At 33.6% G+C, this 20,188-nt stretch overlaps 2 protein-coding genes across 2 annotated transcripts; one reads left to right on the plus strand and one right to left on the minus strand.

The window, feature by feature from the left end:
- Positions 1 to 3,743: 3,743 nt before the first annotated feature.
- On the plus strand, positions 3,744 to 6,178 carry LOC114294009 (HXXXD-type acyl-transferase family protein). Its single transcript, XM_028238111.2, has 2 exons — positions 3,744 to 4,369; positions 5,032 to 6,178. Exons 1-2 carry the CDS (start codon positions 3,941 to 3,943, stop codon positions 5,962 to 5,964), a joined length of 1,362 nt encoding a protein of 453 aa, XP_028093912.2. The 5' UTR covers positions 3,744 to 3,940; the 3' UTR covers positions 5,965 to 6,178.
- A 2,068-nt stretch (positions 6,179 to 8,246) lies between these two features.
- LOC145800386 (uncharacterized) lies at positions 8,247 to 8,840 on the minus strand. The gene has a single exon (XM_082890049.1). It carries the CDS (start codon positions 8,838 to 8,840, stop codon positions 8,247 to 8,249), a length of 594 nt encoding a protein of 197 aa, XP_082746175.1.
- Positions 8,841 to 20,188: the final 11,348 nt, after the last annotated feature.

The raw sequence follows: 20,188 nt of genomic DNA on the forward strand, positions 1-20,188 counted from the left end.
AATTTCATAATTTGGCTCTTTAAAAATGGATTCTTGAACCCCTGAGCCATTGATGAAATCAACTTTTTGCTTTTGCTATTTTTAACCATGAAAAAATTCTGAAAAATTTCACCAATTCCGGCCATTAAGGCCTCAGTTAAAGACTTGGTTGTGAGAGTTGATAACTCATCATTCCATTGGCGAATTGCCATATCAAGTTGATGAATTTCTCCAATTAAATGGTGTCTTTTTTCTTCCACCAAATAATATTGTAAGGGATAAAAATTTATTTCATCAAGAAAATAGATCTCTTCTTGACGATCCAAAATTTCTTGTTTACGCCAATAAATTTCATCTAGGCTATTTGAAATGGACAAATCCAATTCATTTTTCATTTATTACACTTGACGTCCCATTGGGCGTGTCAAAAATATATGTTGACTTTTTTGGCTTTCAAAGGTTATTATTGTAATTGCGAGCGTGCCAGCAAGTATTAATTAGTCCTTATAGATTAAATTCAAGTCAATTATCAAGCGATTGTGTTGATGGTTCTTTTGCCTCAACGAAGAGGACTTCAAAATTGTCAAGTGTAGAAAAAAGAAAAAGTAAAAGAAGAAAGAGGGACGGAGAAAGATGATTGAGTGAACAATCAAAGTAATAATTACTTACCTTTACTCCTATGCTTCGTAAAGAAAGTGCATAAAATACTTCGAAATGGAAATGCTTAAAATAAATGTTTCGAAATATAAATCTATGTTAAACTACTCCTAAGATAAGAAAAATGACAAGAAATATTGAAATCAATTGTCTTTGATTATGAATTCCGGATCCCTTACAATGTAGCCATTAATGGCTATTTATAAAGGAAAAAATACAGTAATAACTACTTAGTAACTACCCATTTCTTCCATCTTCATTCTTGTCTTGCCATGTATCCTTCCACTCATCCACTTTGTCCTTCATATTCTTTATCATCTCTATAACTTCTTTTAACTTCCAAATGAATAAGAAGATGCCACGTATCTTGAAAATAATAATAATAATAATAATATTTTATGGTGCCAACAGTGTCATATTAATACCTGTCATATTGGAGTATCACATCGTACCTGTCATATTAATAAAATGGTATAATTGTCTACCAAAACACTACCAAAATAAAAAATAGGACCACACGGAAAGAAACTCTTCACTAGTAAGACTTAACAGATCAATAGAAAAAAAATTGAGACTAATTGGAATATTTGTTTGTAAGGTGAGATTTATTGATAAATATCCTTTTATTTTTTTGGGAGTGAAAATACTATACATAATTTTATCGGTGATGCTATATGCACCAAGTAGTGTACTGATTATGACATTATTATTGACCCCACTTATTAATCACATTATAAATACTAAAAAAAATTTAAATTATGCCACATCATCAATTAATACACTAATTGATGCATGTAAGATTATTCTAATTTTATTTCTTATCTTATTTTGACATTGCAAACCCATGTGGCTAGGTTTGGCATCCCTTAAAAAAGTCAAAAAGTCACTATCATATTTAAGTCACATCATCTTATTGAAGTCACATCACCTCTTTACCACATCACTTCAAACCCAACCCATATTTTATAAAAAGTTAAAAAGTTCACTTATTTAGAACATCCCAAACAACTTCTAAATCTTGTATGTATTTATTACTATGACTCCTATTATCTTATAAGAAAATAGATTATGTATAGCATTAGAATTTTTAAGTAAGTGCATCGATGAATCATAATCATTTTAAGTATGACTCATATCTTACTAAATTTAAATTTACATTATCTTAGAAAAAGTACTCGAGGCCAAGTTTGGCAACATCCTATGGCCTTGTTTGGGAATGAGATAAAATAGCCAAAAAGTCACTTTAATACGCCACATTACTCTATTTATTTTTCTGTACATCTTTTTATAAAAATAAAAAAATCAACTAAAATAGTCAATTCCTAAACGGGCCTATAATAGTAAAAAAATCAATAAAAACATTAAAAAGCCAAAGAACTATATATAAAAAGTCAATAATTTTATTTTCTCTCTACTTTTTACACATTTTTCATTAAAAATTAAAACATCATCCAAAATATACTAATTTTTTTCATTTCATATTTTAGTTAAAAATTCAAAAAATAACTAAAATAGACTATTCCCAAACCAACCCTAAGTGTGACTTACACTATGCTTCCCCAAAAATTTTAAAAGCGTAAATTACAAATACACCCTTGAGGTATATTTAAAATACTGATTGTCTCATGTGATTTGAAAAATTATAAATACCCATTATAAGAATTTTTTATTTAACAGACTTGACTAGAAAAACGATAATTTTAATAGCTATTGTATATAATAATAAAATTTTCTGAATTATTAATTGAAATATATTTTTGATATTATTAAAACTGTTAATTGACTTAATGATTTATTGATAAAATGGGCCATTTGTTATAAATTAGAAACTTTAGAAGGTAGGCTGTAATTTCTAGAACTATAGAGGACAATTCTTATTTAAGCAAATCTCATGAGGTGTATGTGGAATATATCCATTTTAAAAACCATGTATATTATACTAGTAATTAGTAAGATAATTTCAAATTAATGTACTTTGCACCCCCAAAATTTTAATTGTTTAGTTTGCATCCTCAAAATTATCAAAATTTGCAACCCCAACTTATTCATATTACAAATATTGATCTATTCTATTTGTTATATTTCTGTATTGATTAGAGTTATTTATATTCTTTAATTTATTTTTCTTTTATTTTTTTATGTTCATATGTCATTTATGGTTTTTTTCCTTCTATAGATCACATTTTAATCTGCTTATACACCTTATTTTGCGTTCATTCTTATTTGTTCATTCTCTAGAAATAAGAATATTGTCCGGAAATGAAAATATTATTTACATTCAACATGTCATCCTTAAAAATGAGGTCATAAAATTTAATATTATTTATGAAATGAATTATCATTTTACTCCTAAAAACATACATTTTCAACAATGAAATATTTTGAAACTAGGATGTAAGATGATTTTATAACAAGTTTTTTTTTTTAATTTTTTTTTTCCACATTTGTTGAGGAAGATTTTACTTAAGGTTTTAATGTCGAGTGTATTATAGATGTTTTTATATATACTGCGAAAGTGGTGATTATATCTCCAATTATATTTATATTCTCAATTAGATTGATAAAGATTGTTCGATTAATAGTAATATTATTGACTTTTTTAAACCGGTATAAAACAAAATTTTAAATTTTTATAATAATTTTTTTCAATTAAAAGGTACATATATTTTTACTCTCACAAAATTCGAATCCTGCATCCGTCCCTATATCCACCTCATTTTCAATATAAAATGTGAAACACAATACATAACGTTTTCCCATTTTCCTTTCCTCTTTGAGCAATGTAAAAAAAAATCTTGTTAAAAGCACGTGTATAAACATAATTGAATGTCGAACTATCATTTTATTATTTTTACAATCAATTACATATAACTTCTTATACTTAAAAAATAAATAAAAATTGAGGGAGTGAATTATATTCGGTTCATAATCTGAATTGAAATGTGTTATTCGAGCCTATAGAATTCATCATGAATCTCATTTTGACAATTTAAATTATTCATTTTATTTGATACTTTGTGTAATTATTTATACAAAAATTAATCTAACTGATAATCGCAATCTATATCATTTATAACATGAAAAATAAAAAATAAAAAATGATAAATAATAAATAATAAATAATAGACCATTGATTCGTGGCCACTACCCAGGAAACTACTACTGAAGTGCATTGCAGTGTTTTCCCCCAAATAATATCCATGCCCACACACACCTCATCTATATCTATATCTATATATAACCCCAACGCACTCTCATAAAACCCACAAACTATAAGAGCCATCAAACTTAAAAATTGATCAAAATGCCTTCTTCTTCAGTGTCAATCATCTCCAATTGCATTGTCTTCCCACAACACAAATCCACAATCAAGTCTCTAAAACTCTCTGTCTCTGATCTCCCAATGCTCTCATGCCAATACATCCAAAAGGGTGTCTTACTCTCTCAACCACCACTCCCCATCTCCTCCCTCCTCTCTCTCCTCCAACTTTCTCTCTCCACCACTCTCTCCCACTTCCCCGCCCTCGCCGGCCGCCTCTCTACCGACCCATCTGGCCACCTCCACATCCTCTGCAATGACTCTGGCATCGAATTTGTTCACGCCGAAGCCAAACACATCTTCATCGACCACATTTTAAGCCCTGTTGATGTTCCCAATTGCTTCAAAGAGTTCTTCACCTTCGACGACACTCTTAGCTACGCCGGCCACCACAAGCCCTTGGCCGCTGTGCAGGTTGTTAGAAATGGTTTTGATTTTGAAAAATTCAGTTTTTTTTTGGGGCTAACTTTGAACCAAAATTTAGGTGAGTCAGTGGCAGCTCATGCAACATATATTCACCTATACGCGTAGATGAACACTAAATTTTAATTTACAAAAAAAAAAAAATTAAATTCACCAGCCAATGGACTTGTAATAAAGAGATATGACCCCTCTTTCATGTACGAAAAGTTAAAATGCCAAAATTTGGATAGGTCAATATTCCCCTTTATGCATAAATCAACACCCAACTTTAATTTGTTTAAAAAAAAAGAAAAAAAAAATTAAAATCACCAACTAATGAGCTTGTAATCCAGCAATATGACCCGCCTATCATGTACGAGAGTTGGGTGACTTTGGTAAAGGAAATTTATAAATTCCATATATATAATTAGTCACTCGTTTGAAATGCTTCTTAACAGAACTATATTTTCGAATGCTCAAAAAAAAAAAAAAAAAAAAAAGATAAATTTTGATTGAATATTGGTAACTAAGTTTAGAATTAATTTTATTTGATGTGAAAATTTAATTGGGTTTATTTAGATTTTGTTGTGCACAGAAACTGTTTTCCATATCAGTCTGGTTTTTCTGTTTCGTTTTCTTTCTGTCCATTTTTATATACTGTTTTTCCAACACAGGTGACGGAGCTCGGCGACGGAATCTTCGTCGGATGCACCGTCAATCACGCCGTCACGGACGGCACGTCGTTCTGGAACTTCTTCAACACCTTCGCCGAGATCTGCAGAGGAGCCAAGAACATCTCCAAGTCGCCGGACTTTTGCCGGAACACCGTCTTCGATTCTCCGGCGGTTCTCCGGTTCCCGGAGGGCGGACCGTCGGCAACTTTTTCCGGCGACGAGCCGTTGAGGGAACGAATCTTCCATTTCAGCAGAGAATCGATCCTGAAGATGAAACTGAAAGCCAATAAAAAACTAACCACCGAAATTATTGGGAAACAGTGTAACGACAGTTGGACGGTCACTAACGGCGTGATTAACGGAAATCGGACGGCTGAGATTTCATCGTTCCAGTCGCTCTGCGCTCAGCTGTGGCGCTCGGTGACACGCGCTCGGAAACTCGATGGACATAAAACGACGACGTTTCGTATGGCGGTTAACTGTCGCCATCGGCTGGAGCCGCGGCTCGACCCGTTGTATTTCGGAAACGCGATACAGAGCATCCCGACCGTTGCTTCAGTAGGTGAACTCTTATCTCGGGATTTGAACTGGAGCGGGGATCTGTTGCACCAGAATGTTGTTGCGCACGACGATGCTACGGTGCGCAGGGGGGTGAAGGATTGGGAGAGTAACCCTAGGTTGTTTCCGCTAGGGAACCCCGACGGTGCATCAATCACGATGGGTAGCTCTCCGAGATTTCCGATGTACGACAATGATTTCGGGTGGGGCCGACCCATGGCGGTGAGGAGTGGTAGGGCCAACAAATTCGACGGCAAGATCTCGGCCTTTCCGGGACGAGATGGCGGCGGAAGCGTTGATCTCGAGGTGGTTTTGTCGCCGGAGACTATGGCTGGTTTGGAGACTGATATGGAGTTCATGCAATGTGTATCTTGAAGTGGGGTTGGTGACGTGGCAAGATCAGATGGTTGTTGTGTGACGTGTCAACATCAGGTGGGGATCTGTCAAACTTTGATTGAGCCAATGGACGGTTGGTGTTTAGAGTCCAACTTCATTGACTCGATGATGATGTTTTTGTCCTCTTTGCCGTTGTAATGCTTAATTACTAGCAGTTATAATTTGAGTAATATTAAAGGGTTATTTGGTATAATTTAAATAAGTGTATTTTTTATTTTTTTATAAAATAATGTGTAAAAAATAAAAAGATAATGTGATAAAAAAAGATAAAAAAATAAAAGATAAATTATTTAAAGTATATCAAATTTGACCTAACAATACAGACATTAAACACAAAATAAAAGGCATATCTCACACATACGATGAGGTATGTGTTTTATTTTAATGTTTAGTATTTGTATTTTTAAATTAATTATTATATTTCTATATTTATTTTCAGCTTAGATTGCATTTTCCACGTGACTAAAAATGAAGAAAGTTTCAGCCAAAAATCAATGTCCACCCAGCTCAAAAATAAAGAAAAATGAAAAAATCTTATCAAGGTTTCGTTTGGAAATATATTTTTTAGTAATTTTTTAATTTTTTTACTAAAATATGATGTAAAAAAATTAGTATGTTTGGAATGACTTTTTAATTTTTAACAAAAAGATATGCTAAAAGTAGAGAAAAGTGAATCTTTGATTTTTTTGTATAAGTTATTATCTTTTTAATTTTTTTAATAACTTTTTAAATTTTTGATTAAAATCGTCACTTAACAAACGTGTGTTTTGATTAAAATCTTAAGTGAAACTTAAGATTTCAATTCTTACAACTCTTATCAAATTCTTAGGCCGGCAACGTCTATTTTGACTTAAAAATAAAAAATTTATTAAACAAAAAATGTAAAAATATTTACAATTTTATCCTACACATCTACTCTATGTTGCAATCATTGATCTGTGGCCTTAGCATAGGTTAAATGACCTTTTTACCCCTCCTTTCCATGAAGTCTTTTATATGTATACCAACAGTAGGTGCCAACAATTTCATGTTTCCCAGGTATATAGGCGATTTGTTGCTTGTACCGCTACTGCATCACTTCACCTAACATATGTCAGGTGAAGTCACATGCTCATGCGCAACAAATTTTAGAAGGGCAAAACTATCATTTTACTCATATTTACTTTATTTATATTACAAAAAGAAAAATACTTGAAAGCTGTAGGACAAGAGCTTTAAATCATGCACTAATGATGTGGAGCTATATGGGTCCAGCTTGGTGTGATGTTTTAGTTTGAAATTTTTTTTTATGGGACATGCCATCTTAGTAGAATTCTTTTTAGAGCTCTACTTTTAGAGCTATAGATCATTGTTGATTACAAAAATGAGTGAAACCACTATAAAGATGAGTACTAATAGTTTTAAAGTGGTGCGGGTCTCACATGATGGGATGTTTTACTTTTGTGTGTTTTTTTTTTTTTTTAAATTTCCACCTCATTAGTGGTCCATTAATACTCCCAAATTAGTGGGATGAATCATTGTTGATTTATATTATTTCCTTTCACATTTTTTTGTAAAAGGTTAAAAATTTCTTCCCCAAACATATTGATTTTTTTTACATCATATTTTAACTAAAAAATTAAAAAGTTACTAAAAAAACATGTTCTCAAATGAGGCCTAAGGTTATGTTTGGGTTTGACTTGTAGACATCAAGCAAAACTCGACTTGCTAATTTTATGGTTGTTGAACTATAGTCATGTTTATTTGTCAGATGAGATTATAAATATGTTAAGATTAAGTGATGAGGTTATTCATGTTAGGATATTAATTAACAAATGTAAGATAAAATATATTTATTTGTTTACTAATATGATGGTATTAATAATTTAAAATTAAATTTATTAAATTATGTAAAAATATCCTAATCACATACAAAACAACTCTATTAGTTACGTAAAATAAGGATTAAAATTGTCTTCTAATCACTCATCGTAACCCCATGCAACTACTAATCCCATCACGAGGAATGATTGATATTCTCATTAGATGGCTAATCCTACGTAATTTTTCCACAAGCAAATCTAATTTCTCTCCCCAACTCCCATAAGCAAATCCAATCTCTCTCTCTCTCCAACCCTCAAATATAGCAAAAATTATGTATATTTTTTTGAGAAAGACTTTTTTTTTTTTTTTTTTTTGGAACTGGAAAAGGCCCTTAGGCTACGGAGAAAAATCAAAGGCCAAAAGGGCCTTAATAACGGAAGGAAGGTTCCTATCCCAATCTAAGGGGATGTGGTCATTGAGGTGAGCATTGGACAGCCAATGGGCCACACGATTTGCTGTCTTGGGAACCCATATAATCGGCTGCCCATAGCTCGAATGTCATGGAAACACGCTCTGCTTTCCCAATGTGGACCCAGTTCTGAGGCACTTAACTCGATTACAAATTTGTTATCGCTTTCTACTTGGACATGAGACAGACCAAGAGTCTGAAGGAGTGAGCATGCTAACTTTATTGCCCTCGCCTCGCCTTGTAAAACAGAGGACAACCTTACAGAGGTTGCAATCCCATCAACCAGTTTACCAGTCCAATCCCTGAGAATCACTGCAATAGAGGAATTTCGTCCATCAGGAGAGAGACTGGCATCGCAATTGACTTTCAGCATGCCTTGAGGGAGCGGAGTCCAAGTAAAGCCATCAATCCTGGGGGAGATGTGAGAAGGGGCATCACCCTGGGGAGGCACCAAACTGAGCTCTCTCCATAGAGAGGAAGCTTGACCAATAACGTGTAGAGGATTCACAGAGGTTTGGTTGAACACCCACTCATTGCGCTCTTTCCAGATAAACCATCCCACCGTGGCTGCCTTACTGATCATGGCTTTCCTGTCCCTGAGATTCAAACTGTGTTCAATGATGGATTGGGTCCAAGTCCTCGCTGAAGAGTTAAAGCCCTGTCCTGTGAGGAGGCCCAGATCACAACCAAACCAAACCGTTCAAGTCCAAGCACAGTGAAAAAGAAGGTGTTCAACAGATTCTAAGTCAGCACCGCAGATAGAACAAACCCGGGATGAGGCACACTGTCGATGGAACAGGTTTTCTTTGGTGGCGAGCTTATTGCAGCACACTCTCCACCAAAAGTTACGAATCTTGAGCGGAATAGGGAGCCCCCAGATAATTTTCTAGAAATCCTTGTGAACTGTGGCTAAATAAGAGGCAGTATGTGAGTTGGAGTGTTGTTCTCCAACCGCAATCTGATAACCACTCCGAACTTTATACATCCCAGATTTAGTGTAATGCCAAACAAGGGAATCATCTAGGTCTTCCGAAGAAATAGGTATTGTTTCAATGGCATGCAAGTCATCTGTTCCAGCAGGTTGCGAAGAGCGAGGTGATCCCATTCTTTTCGGTGTGGGTTGATCAGATCTTTCACAAACTGAATGTGACAGCCAACTGGCTTTGGAGTTTTAACTTTGAAGCTGTGAGATTGGGGCACCCACTTTTCATCCCCAAAATGTATTGACTTGCCATTCCCAACTTGCCAACGCAACCGCTTGTCAAGAAGGTCACGACCTTTAAGAAAGCTGGCCCAAGCCCAGGAAGGCCTTCGTCCCCTAGACGCATCTATAAAATCGGAGTAAGGTGTTGGAACAATCTTATGTGTAAATAAAATAAATAGAAATAAATTCAAACAAATAAATAAATAACGTACTGAATTTATTTATTAAATCGAATAAATAATTTAAGACAAAGTCGAGTGTGTGACACTCTATCCTTAAGACAGATTCGCCCCGCTATGGTACTTACGGTTGAGCGGCGTCTATCTCCCAGGATACAATGATGTTCACAAATTGTAGTAGTACTCCAAACAATTTGTTCTGAAATTTATTCTAATACTAAAATGAAGAATAATGCACCAATGGACAAAAGATAACAACCTGGACAGTAACAAAGGAACAAACTGTTTTTTTTTTTTGGGATCTCTCAAAAAACTAATCTCTACAGATTGCTGGAATATCAATTCTATTTATAGGCAACAAAAAGTGTCCGTTTGAATAGTCAATAGGTGTCTTATTCAAATTAACCGATTTGAATGTAAACTTGACCGTTGCTTTCAAACAATTTGAAAGGTTATGAAGTGCAACAGTTACAAAAACTGTTTGAAACATTAATAAATAAACTATTAGAATAGTTAGAAAAGTTAATTCATAAAAAATCTATCACTTGAAAGAAATAACTTTATTAAACTATTTAAATAGTTTAATCAAATTTTTAGGAAACCAATTAGGAAATAAAAATTTGAATTAAGAATTAAATTAAACTTCCAAAATTACAAACCTTAGGAAACCACTCAGAAACCCAAAATTTGAATTTAGAATTAAATTAAATTCCCACAATAATTTTTATTGAAAAATTCAATTGAATTTTATCAAAGAAATTAATGTTAAACCCGAAAACGACGTCATCTTCCCATTCACTCATAAATGGTTTTGACGTTCCATTTTCACCACATCACCTTTTCGGACCCACCCCAAAACACATTTGGGGTCCACCCAAATTGGGTTAAAAATATGCCTATATAAAACCATTTTCCAACAATCCCCCACATGAATGGAATTTGACGGAGTGAAAATGCAACAACATGATCTAATTACAGAGAGTACAGAAATTGAAAATATTCTGCAAAGGATAGGTAGCTTTTGGCTTTGAACCTTCCCTTGTGAGACACTATCGGATTTACTAGCTAACCAGTGAACATGATGTCTTGAACTGTTCAGCCGTTTGTGTAAACCAAGACAATAGAACTCACACAGTATATTCCCAGACACAGTTTAGTTCTCACTATTGTGTTCATTTTGGCCCTGAACAACCTGGTCTTCATGAGTGCTTTAGAGAATTGTAGCCCTTCACAAATCTCATAGAACCGGCCCAGTTCATACTCATATAGGTAATTCTTATGAAAAGTATCCTGCCATACTCCACTAGGTTTACCTAGATATAAGAATCATTAAAAGTATTACTTAACCTAAATCGCTGCAGACATCACTTATTTCATCATAGAAATGGGTAGGAGTTGGACTCCACAGTGATCCTTCTGAGTCAATCACAACTCGGTTGTCCCTTTGAACCTAGATCTGGGGATCTCCAGTCAACTAGGTTGGGTTGCCGTTGTGATAACTCTTATTTAATAGGCTTTAGTCCCATTCCCCTCGATGAATTCTCAACTAACTCTCTTGCTAACCCTTTGGTTAGTGGATCCGTTATGTTGTCGTGAGACTTAACATATTCTATAAAAATAATTCCATTAGAGAGTAGTTGTCTTACGGTGTTATGTCGACGACGAATGTGTCGTGACTTACCGTTATACATATGACTCTGTGCTCTACCAATTGCTGATTGACTATCACAATGTATGCCTATAGCAGGCACCGGTTTTGGCCATATTGGAATATCTTCAAGGAAGTGGCGAAGCCATTCTGCCTCTTCCCCTGTTTTGTCTAAAGCTATGAATTCAGATTCCATAGTAGACCTAGCAATACAAGTCTGTTTGGAAGATTTCCAAGATACAGCCGCCCCACCAAGAGTAAAGACATACCCACTGGTGGACTTCGAGTCTCTAGTATCCGATATCCAATTTGCATCACAGTATCCTTCAAGTACTGCTGGATATCTAGTATAGTTAAGCCCAATGTTACGAGTAAATCGAAGATATCGTAGAACCCTTATCATTGCTTTCCAGTGTTCTACTCCCGGATTACTCGTATATCTACTTAATTTACTTACTGCATAAGCTATATCTGGGCGGGTGCAGTTCATTAAGTACATTAAGCTTCCAATAATTTGGGCATACTCTAATTGAGAAATACTTTCCTGTACATTTTTAGAAAGATACAAATTAACATCTACAGGAGTTCTAGCAAGATGATCATCATCTTTGCTGAATTTGTCAAGTATTTTCTCAATGTAATGAGATTGTGACAAAGCATATCCTTCTGATGTTTTGGTAATTTTCATACCAAGTATTACATCAGCAATGCCCATGTCCTTCATGTCAAAATGTTTATTCAACATTTTCTTGGTAGTTTTAATCATGTCATTATTACTACCAATGATGAGCATATCATCTACATAAAGACATACAATGACATAACCTTTATCTGTGTTTTTAATATAAACACATTTGTCACACTCATTAATTTTAAATCCATTTGACATCATTGCCTTGTCAAATTTCTCATGCCATTGCTTTGGCGCTTGTTTTAAACCATATAATGATTTAACCAATTTACACACTTTCTTTTCTTTCCCTGGAACAGAAAACCCTTATGGTTGTTCCATGTAAATTTCTTCATTTAACTCACCATTTAAGAAAGCGGTTTTAACATCCATTTGATGAATTTCTAGATTGTATAGAGATGCAATGGCAATTAGCATTCTAATGGATGTTATTCTAGTAACCGGTGAGTACGTGTCAAAGTAATCAAGACATTCTTTTTGTCTATATCCTTTGACTACAAGTCTTGCCTTGTATTTGTCAATTGATCCATCCGCTTTCATTTTCCTTTTGAAAAGAGGTTTATAACCTGGTGGTAAGTCCACTAGTTCCCAAGTGTGATTTTGCAAGATGGATTCAACTTCACTGTTGACAGCTTCTTTCCATAAAGGAGCTTCAGGACTGGACATAGCCTCTTTAAAAGTTAAAGGCTCATTTTCTACCATATATGTTAGAAAATCTGGACCAAAAGATTTTGAGGTTCTAGCACGTTTACTACGCCTAGGTTCCTCTTCTTCATTTTGATCTAACTCTTGTTCTTGATCATGTTCTTGATCATTACTAGTAATAGCATCAAAAGATCTTTTCTTATTACTAGTCTCTTGTCCAATTTTATTCGGAAATACATGTTCAAAGAACGATGCATTCTGAGATTCAATAATAGTATTTACATGCATTTCGGAATGTTCTGATTTATGAATCAAAAACCGATATGCACTACTATTCTTGGCATAACCAATGAAAATGCAATCAATGGTCTTAGGACCTATCTTAGTCTTTTTAGGACTAGGAATAGCCACTTTAGCCAAACACCCCCACACTTTTAAGTATTTGTAGGATGGTACTCTTCCATGCCACAATTCATAAGGTGTTTGATTTATTTTCTTTCGGGGTACTTTATTTAAAATATAATTAGCAGAAAGTATTGCTTCCCCCCACAAATTCTGAGGTAAACCGGAACTTATTAACATGGTATTCATCATTTCTTTTAAAGTCCTATTTTTCCTTTCAGCAATTCCATTTTGCTGAGGAGAGTAAGGAGCTGTGGTTTGATGAATTATTCCATGTTCTTTACAAAATTCACCAAAAGGTGATTCATATTCACCACCTCTATCACTTCTAAGTTTCTTGATTTTCTTACCAAGTTGATTTTCAACTTCATTCTTATATTGAATGAAAGTTTCCAAAACTTCATCCTTAGTTCGAATTAAATAAATATAACTATATCTAGTATAGTCATCTATAAAAGTGATTACATACTTTTTTCCACCTCTGGTTTGAATTGATTTAAAATCACAAATGTCACTATGAATTAATTCAAGTGGTTCCGTACTTCTTTCAATTGAATGAAAAGGAGTTTTAGATAATTTTGCCTCAACACAAATTTCACATTTATGATTTGAATCAATGTCAAATTTAGGTAAACATTCCATATTAATTAATCTACGCAAAGATCCATAATTAACATGTCCTAGTCTACCATGCCATAAATTTGAAGACTCAAGCAAGTAAGAAGAAGATGTAGTATTATTAATAACTGAGGGTACAATGGTCATTACATTTAACTTGAAAAGGCCATCAGACATGTAACCTTTTCCTACATACATCCCATTCTTAGTAAGTACAAATTTATCACTTTCAAATACTAGCCTAAACCCATTCTTACTCAACAAAGATCCGGAAACAAGATTCTTGCGAATGTCCGGTACATGCAGCACGTTGTTGAGAGTGAGTTCCTTTCCAGATGTCATCTTGAGTACAATCTTTCCTTGTCCTTCAACTTTGGAAGTTGAGGAGTTGCCCATATAGAGTTGTTCACCATTATCCACTGTAGAATAAGATGTGAACATCTTTTTGTCGGCACAGATATGGCAAGTAGCACCAGTGTCCACCCACCATTCTTTAGGATTTCCGACAAGATTTGCCTCGGAAACAACTGCAGAAAGATTGATGTCATCGACACCATTGGAAATATTATCCACCTCGGTCATGTGGGCTTGAGCAGGCTTCTTGCTTGTTCTTCTTTTGTTTTTGCCTTTGCTATGGCAATCTTTGGCCCGATGTCCCTCTTTGTCACAGATGTAACATTTGCCATTAAACTTGTACTTTTTATTATCCCCCCCTTTAGAGCCTTGTGATGAACTTTCTCCAGAAGAATTTCGTTTCTTGGTTTTTGAAGCATGTTCCACCACATTTGCTTTAGACACCATAGGAAGCTTACCAGCCCGCTTTTCAGAATTGCGGTTGTCCTCCTCAATCCTCAAACGCACAATTAACTCGTCCATAGAAATTTCTTTGCGCTTGTGTTTGAGGTAGTTCTTGAATTCCTTCCAGCCTTTTGGTAATTTTTCAATTAAGGCTGCAACTTGAAAGGATTCACTGAGAGAGATACCTTCTGCGTGAATGTCATGAAGAATGAGTTGGAAATCTTGAGCTTGACTGATCACAGTTTTTGAATCAACCATTACAAAATCCAAGAATCTGCCAACCACAAATTTCTTTGAGCCGGCATCTTCCGTTTTGTACTTTTTCTCCAACGATTCCCAAAGTTCCTTTGCTGTCTTGATTGGACTGTAGACGTTGTATAATGTGTTGTCAAGTCCGTTCAAGACGTAATTCCGGCAAAGGAAATCGGCATGTTTCCAAGCATCAACCGCAGCAACCACTTGCCGGTCGGTTTCATCCTCTTTCAGGATAGGTGCATCTTTACGGAGAAAACGAGCCAGGTTCAGAGTTATAAGATAAAACAACATTTTCTGTTGCCATCTTTTAAAGTCAGTTCCTAAGAACTTCTCTGGCTTTTCACCGTGATTTAGTGGTACTGTTACAACAGGAGAGGGGGTTGGCGTCATTGCAGCCACCACAGTAGTACTTGTTTGGGCATTCGTTTCAGTAGCCATCAATTCTAATATATAAAACAAAATTATAATTAGAATTTATACTACACAGAAAATTAAACCAAATTCACAGAATTAAATTCTGTAAAAATAAAAGAAACAAGAATGTAACTTTTATTTTTCAATTAATTTGAAAATAAAATAAAATTTATTTAAACAAATTAATTCCACACAGAAAGTAAATTCTATAAAAATAAAAGAAATAAAAATTATAACTTTTATTTTTCAATTAATTTGGAAATAAAATAAAATTTTATTTAACCAAATTAATTCCACACAGAAAATTAAATTTCTGTAACACTTCAATAATTAAAATACTGAAATAGAATTTTAATTAAAGAAAACTCAGAAAATAATTTCTAAAATCCAAAATTAGTTTTCTGACAAAATTCCACAAAAATATATTCTGAATTGTTAATGACACCAGTATCGTACTACTAGTTGTTGCCAAAGAAAAGAGACAGTATATTACTACTATATTTCAAATAGCATATAATCACTATTTGTTTTTCCAACCAGAATATTATTTTGTAAATTCACAGAAAATAATTTTTCCTCCGAAATTATTTACGAAGAATGAAAAAAGGGAAACAAACGAAAAATTCTGTAAACAGAATAATTCGACTCTGTCTTAAGATTGTTGGAACAATCTTCTGTGTAAATAAAATAAATAGAAATAAATCCAAACAAATAAATAAATAACGTACCGAATTTATTTATTAAACCGAATAAATAATTTAAGACCAAGTCGAGTGTGTGACACTCTGTCCTTAAGACAGATTCGCCCCGCTATGGTACTTACGGTTGAGCGGCGTCTATCTCCCAGGATACAATGATCTTCACAAATTGTAGTAGTACTCCAAACAATTTGTTCTGAAATTTATTCTAATACTAAAATGAAGAATAATGCACCAATGGACAAAAGATAACAACCTGGACAGTAACAAAGGAACAAACTGTTTTTTTTTTTTTGGGATCTCTCAAAAAACTAATCTCTACATATTGCTGGAATATCAATTCTATTTATAGGCAACAAAAAGTGTCCGTTTGAATAGTCAATAGGTGTCTTATTCAAATTAACCGATTTGAATGTAAACTTGACCGTTGCTTTCAAACAATTTGAAAGGTTATGAAGTGCAACAGTTACAAAAACTGTTTGAAACATTAATAAATAAACTATTAGAATAGTTAGAAAAGTTAATTCATAAAAAATCTATCACTTGAAAGAAATAACTTTATTAAACTATTTAAATAGTTTAATCAAATTTTTAGGAAACCAATTAGGAAATAAAAATTTGAATTAAGAATTAAATTAAACTCCCAAAATTACAAACCTTAGGAAACCACTCAGGAACCCAAAATTTGAATTTAGAATTAAATTAAATTCCCACAATAATTTTTATTGAAAAATTCAATTGAATTTTATCAAAGAAATTAATGTTAAACCCGAAAACGACGTCATCTTCCCATTCACTCATAAATGGTTTTGACGTTCCGTTTTTACCACTTCACCTTTTCGGACCCACCCCAAAACACGTTTGGGGTCCACCCAAATTGGGTTAAAAATATGCCTATATAAAACCATTTTCCAACATAAGGATGATAAACTACACTCTTTAAAGGGTGTGCACCGTATCCACCTTATAATTAAAGAAGAAAATTATATAATTTCATATTTTTTTAGTCATAACTAAAATAAAAATAAAAAAATAAAATCATAACCAAACAACACATAACACAACCAAAGTTCTCATGAGTCCTAACTAAAGAATAAAATGGCATAATTTAGGATGCATAGGGTAGAATGTGTATGTAGTAAAATTTCCCATATTTCTTTCTTTTTTGCTTTCCTTTTTTTCTTTTTCTTTTTTTGACAAATTCAAGCACAAATATTTTTTTTTTTCTCAATGTACCCTTTTTATCGAACAAATTTTTATTGAGATCATCACATGTGATAAGTGCTTGAATCTTGGAACTAATGTTTTGAAAACCAGATCGGTGAGCGAACCGAAAAAGTGATTGGGTGAATGAGTCACTGTTCAATTGTGAGTTAACAGGAATCAAATTGTGATGTCATATAATTTTATAATATATTTGTAAAAAAAATTAAGTTCAAGGGAAAAATATATATATATATATATATATATATTAAATAAACGAACTAAAAACAAACTTATAATACAATTGTTTTAGGTCTCGTTTGGGAACATGTTTTTTTAATAATTTTTTGAATTTTTGGCTAAAATATGATGTAAAAAAAACTAGTATGTTTGGGATGACTTTTTGACTTTTTACGAAAAGATGTACAAAAAGTAGAGAGAAAAGAGAATCTTTGACTTTTTGGTATAGGTTGTTGATTTTTTTTGATTTTTTTAGTAACTTTTTGATTTTTTAACTAAAAAAGTCACTTGTCAAACGAGGCCTTAGTATTAAAAGCAATAGATGCATGAATAGCTTGGTGGTTGGCATTTATAATGCATTGTAAAAGGTTGGAGGTTCGAATCCTTCTACTACCATCAATAATGTTTTGGAATATTGCTGTCAACCCAACGGTTCAATGGATGGGTGGTTCAAGCGGATCATTGACTCAAATCGAGTTTTCAATACAGATAATTATGTGGGGTAATTCGAATAAAAAATTGGGTTGGTCGATAGGTCAACTAGTCAAATTATTCGATTTTCAAAACTATACTTGGAACAAATGGAGTTAAGGAATGTCTAATGTCTAATTTATGTTAATTACCCAAGGGTGTGTTTGTTTGGACAGACTGGATAAGGAGGGATTGTTATCCATCGGACTGTTAGTCCCGGGATACATTGTCCCCGGACTATTTGGTTGGATTGGATTTGTATCCTATGTTTGTTTAGTCATGGGATTAGATGTCTGAATTGGACAATTTTTAGTAAATCCAATGTTTGGTTAAACGGACTGAATAAGGATAAATGTTCAAAAGACTATTTTACCCTTGTAATTTATAATTTTTATTTAATATATAATTTTAAATTTGTAATCTGTAATTTATAATTTATAATTTAACAACACTAAAAAAATTTAATTTATTAGGCCATAATTTTTAATTTATTATTTTCAATTAAATTAAATTTATAATTTATAATTTATATTTTTTATTTAATATATAATTTTAAATTAACGACAATAAAAAATAATTTTATTTAATATATAAATTAAATTTTCAACAACACTAAAAAAAATTAATTTATAAGGTCATAATTTATAATTTATTATTTTTAAATAAATTTAATTTATATTTTATATTTTTTGTTTAATATATAATTTTAAATTAACTACACTAAAAAAATAATTTTATTTAATATGTAAATTTAATTTTTTAACAACACTAAAAAAATTTAATTTATAAGGCCATAATTTTTAATTTATTATTTTTAATTAAATTAAATTTATAATTTATAATTTAAATTTTTTATTTAATATATAATTTTAAATTAACAACACTAAAAAAATAATTTATAAATGTTCGAAAGACTATTTTACCCTTTTCTAATTGTTTGTTAAGTAATAGCATGGGAGTAAAATGGACATTTCAGAGCCTATCCCATGGGATACCAATCCCATGGAAATAATCCCCCCCCCCAAAATGGGATATGATAGTCCCATAAATATGGGACTAATAGTCCGGAGCAAAAAAATTGAAACAAACAATGGACTATTAGTCCGATGGGACAAATAGTCCAATCCCACACCCTAATCATTCAAAACAAACACACCCTAATTTAATGGCATATGATAGCTCAATGTCATAAATGTTAGGGTAGAAGATGGCTTAGTACCCTAACTGTGTGTGTTGTTTTCTGATCACACTGCCAAACAGGTACTCAGCTGGAGAACACCGACAGAATAGATTGCGCTTGAACGACCTGTCACAGAAAGAAAAGACTCCGGCAGTGGTTCTTTCATCCGAGGGCACTCCGACGATCAAGTCAGTAATCAATATCTCTCAAAGATAACCAAATTGTGCTTAACTCACAAGTCAGAATACAAAAAGCGTACTTTAGACCCACGAGGGTGCCTTACTTTTATAGCAATCGCTGACCTGATTCCTATAGAAGCCTAGCTTCAATGGACTCTGGCTCAATGCTTATCCCGGACTCTTCAATAGATAAAGATAAACTCCCTAAGAGCTTTTTCCTTATCCAGGCTGAGGTCCTCTCCCATTCTAGGACTCTTGTTCCCTATCCGTTCATCTCGAATTTCGGTATCTTCGCAGGTAATCTCGACCTAGCTGAGATCACCTCAGCGTCATGACTAGGACATGTGGCACCTCGGCTGGCACTTTGGTGCCTTCTTGGCCACGTGCTATCATTCAAGAAATATGTCCCCACAACTGCCCCTAGGTTCTATTACCTCGGCATTCTGAGGTGATAGAACCTTAACCTTTTGACCATATAGCACGTCAACTAAGCTTGCTCTATCCTTTATTACCGAGGTTATCACCCATCGACTTCCATATGATGAACACTTCAGTGTGTTTGCATCAATGCTTTAGAACCAAGAACCAAGTTTTTTCAAGTTCCCTAGCCGAGATCGTCTCCCTAGTCGAGGTCTTTGCTTCATTAAATCAAGAACTCTAAAAGTTTTTACACGTGTATGAGCTGTCACGCACAGTAATTCAACCATTTTTGCCACGCGTCTCTTCCCCATTGAACCGTACCTGACACGCGCCATTAAGTTGCATCGCTTTTGCGTGCGATGTCTGACAAGCACGTCGTCCTAGGCACACTAATTGTGATTTGCCGCCTTTTCGTGTTTTGACAAAAACACTTCCCTCTCTCTTCATCTTTTCACTTCACATTTTCTGATTTCTCTTCGTGCTTCAAGCTTTTCTCTCTCTAAACCACCATTGTCATCTTCCCAAAGCTTTCTGTAACCACTTCCGTTCACCTCCTCTGGCGAAGCTTTTGCTGCTCTTTTTCGCTCGCTGCCACTGGCTTACCCCAGTATTCTCTACACCGGCCTCCATTTCTTTGGTAAGTTAGTATTCCCCTTTGTTTCAATTCCTTGTTTTACTTCAAATTT

Source organism: Camellia sinensis, chromosome 10 (assembly GCF_055761805.1).
Source record: "Camellia sinensis isolate YWXY chromosome 10, ASM5576180v1, whole genome shotgun sequence".
NCBI classification, from domain to species: domain Eukaryota; kingdom Viridiplantae; phylum Streptophyta; class Magnoliopsida; order Ericales; family Theaceae; genus Camellia; species Camellia sinensis.

What these genes read in the sequence shown, in the direction of transcription:
- LOC114294009 (XM_028238111.2), top strand. Translation starts at nt 3,941, where the DNA reads ATGCCTTCTTCTTCAGTGTCAATCATCTCCAATTGCATTGTCTTCCCA. An exon ending in AGCCCTTGGCCGCTGTGCAG is followed by an intron (nt 4,370 to 5,031) that starts GTTGTTAGAAAT and finishes TTTCCAACACAG; the next exon opens with GTGACGGAGCTCGGCGACGG.
- LOC145800386 (XM_082890049.1), bottom strand. Translation starts at nt 8,840, where the DNA reads ATGATCAGTAAGGCAGCCACGGTGGGATGGTTTATCTGGAAAGAGCGC.